Below are 2,410 nucleotides of genomic sequence, written 5' to 3' on the forward strand. Positions count from 1 at the left end.
GTTTTGAGAATGATGAGGGCAATGAATGTACAAATGTGCTTTACACAATTGATGTATGTATGGATTGTGATAAGAGTCGTATGAGCCCCTAATAAAACGATTTTTTTAAAAAGATGATAAATGAGTTCTTACACATCAAGTACTTAAACCAGTGCTCTGCATATGGTGTTAGCTATCATGATTTTACTACTAAAATAAGATGAAGAAGGATCCCCTAGGTCAGCAGTTCTCAACCTGTGAGTCACGACCCCTTTGGGGGTCAAATGACCCTTTCACAGAGGTTGCCAGATTCGTAACAGTAGCAAAATTACAGTTTTTAAGTAGCAACGATAATAATTTTATGGTTGGGGGGGGTCACCACAACATGAGGAACTGTATTAAAGCGCCGCAGCATTAGGAAGATTGAGAACCACTGCCCTAGGTGGTGCAAATGTCTGACACATTTGCTGCTCATTGAAAGATGGGAGGTTCAAGTTCACCCAGAGGCATCATGGAAGAGAGGGCTGATGATCTACTTCTGAGAAAGTAGCCACTGAAAACCCTGTGGACACAGTTCTACGCTGACACACTTGAGGGCTCCATGAGTCAGAAGCAACCAGATGGCAATTGGTTGGTTGGCTGGTTGGTTGGTTGGTTGGTTGGTTGGCTGGTTGGTTGGTTGGTTGGTTGGTTGGTTGGTTGGTTGGTTGGTTGGTTAAGATCAACTTGTAATTGCTGTGACCCAAGTTCAAGCCAGAAGTATATATAGGAGAGCAGAAGCAAAGATGTGAGTAAGCGTGCAAGCCCACACCTACATCTCAGTCCCCAAACCTGGAACATCCAGTCCCTTCAGTTCTCCCCATTTCCTTGAGCAGGCTAGGCTGCAATTTTTCTGTGCTTCCTTATTTTCGCACACACAGGACAACCAGTGAGGGGTATCTTCTGTAGCTGCAGGACCAGAGAGCCTCCTCTGTTTCAAACAGGCCCTCAGACAGGTTCAAATCAGCCCAGGCATGCCCAGTGCAATGAAACTGGAAGAGCCTTAATTGTTTTTAACAATTAGTGGCATGATAACCAGACTGGGAAAAAAACATGGGTCAATGCCCTGGAATGAGAGAGTCCGAAGAGGCACCGTGAGCCCCTTCCGGAGGCTGATGTAGGAGAATGGGTTCTGGCCAGGACTTTGGAAGGTGACACTATTCAACGTAGTGTGGACCGTCACCATCTTTGACCAGGGCCCCACTGTTTCCAAACTCTGCCAGTAAAAAGATGTGGTTGCTGGTCAACACACACGCTGCCCTTGTTTTCTAAGAGGAGATGACGTTTTGAGCAATGTATCAACCTGCAGTTTTTCTTCGTCTGGTTATCATTTTGGTTCACCCATACTCTACATCTCTGGTCCATTCTGTTCTTGCTGTGTTGGGGAAAATGTGAAGCCCTGGTTCGAGGCTTTTAGAGTCAAGTGGGCAGCTTTTGGTTTAGTCAAGAGAAGTGGCTCTCAAATCCATTCAGTACCAAACTACTGTGTGTTCCTCAGAGAGTCTTCTGGTTCCTAACAGCAAGCAGAATACCAAGGAAGAACAGTGAACTCCTGAATCTCTCATAGCTGTGACAATCCTTCGGCTATTTTTGTATCTACAGCACTTAGCAACTTCTAAGTAACCCAAGATCAGACTACTAGGTTACCCAGCTGGTCTGAGGAGAATTCGACTTAATAATCAGGGATAGAGACATGATCTGTGGTCATTTTTTATTTGTTGTGTTTTAAGGAAAGGAATGACAAAGTGAGGTGTCTCTCTTTCCCTTCCAGGTCATTTTCTTGGCCAACAGTGGCTCAGAAGCCAATGACCTGGCCATGTTGATGGCCAGAGCTCATTCAAATAATTTAGACATCATTTCATTCAGGTAAGCACACCTGGGAAAATCCAACAATAGCAGTCTTGACTTAATCATAATACTAACTGTGTCATTCAAATATGGCCAAAATTTCCGAAGAATTTTTTCAATTTTAGGTATTAAGACAGGATCGATCAAATTAATCTTATAACAGGACAGCTCATTCCAAATTGGCCTAATCCAACCTAGGGTCCCTAACTGGGGTCATCTTCAGCCTGGAGTCCTCATGAAGTCATGGATCTGCCTATTGAATTGACAAAAAGATTGCATGGCAGGTTTTTTAGTTGTTGGTTTTTTACTGTGAAGATGTAGTATTGGCTACACCACATACTGACTGGCTTATCAATCAATACCCAGGAAAACATATGGCTGGAGGTTGTAGCCCCAGGGCCCAGTTTAGTCTCTGCTTATGAATCATGCACTCACAGTGCCAGTGGGCCATTGTTTCATCATTTATCTTCTGTATAGTCAGAGGCTGCTTGTTGAACCTGCACATTTCTGCTTCTGGGTGAGTTTTGAGAATCAATAATATAAT

General features: G+C 43.8%; 1 protein-coding gene across 1 annotated transcript in view; it reads left to right on the forward strand.

Moving 5' to 3' along the window:
- The window catches only part of AGXT2 (alanine--glyoxylate aminotransferase 2), a 65,436-nt gene that overhangs the window by 20,212 nt on the left and 42,814 nt on the right, over positions 1 to 2,410 (forward strand). Inside the window, exon 5 of the mRNA XM_045285260.1 lies at positions 1,790 to 1,884. Within this exon, the coding sequence (XP_045141195.1) occupies positions 1,790 to 1,884 (95 nt within the window). The remainder of the gene's footprint in view (positions 1 to 1,789; positions 1,885 to 2,410) is intronic.

The sequence above is a fragment of the Echinops telfairi genome, unplaced genomic scaffold (genome assembly GCF_000313985.2).
Source record: "Echinops telfairi isolate 266 unplaced genomic scaffold, ASM31398v2 ScPeMD7_7469;HRSCAF=8507_1, whole genome shotgun sequence".
Taxonomy (NCBI): Eukaryota; Metazoa; Chordata; class Mammalia; order Afrosoricida; family Tenrecidae; genus Echinops; species Echinops telfairi.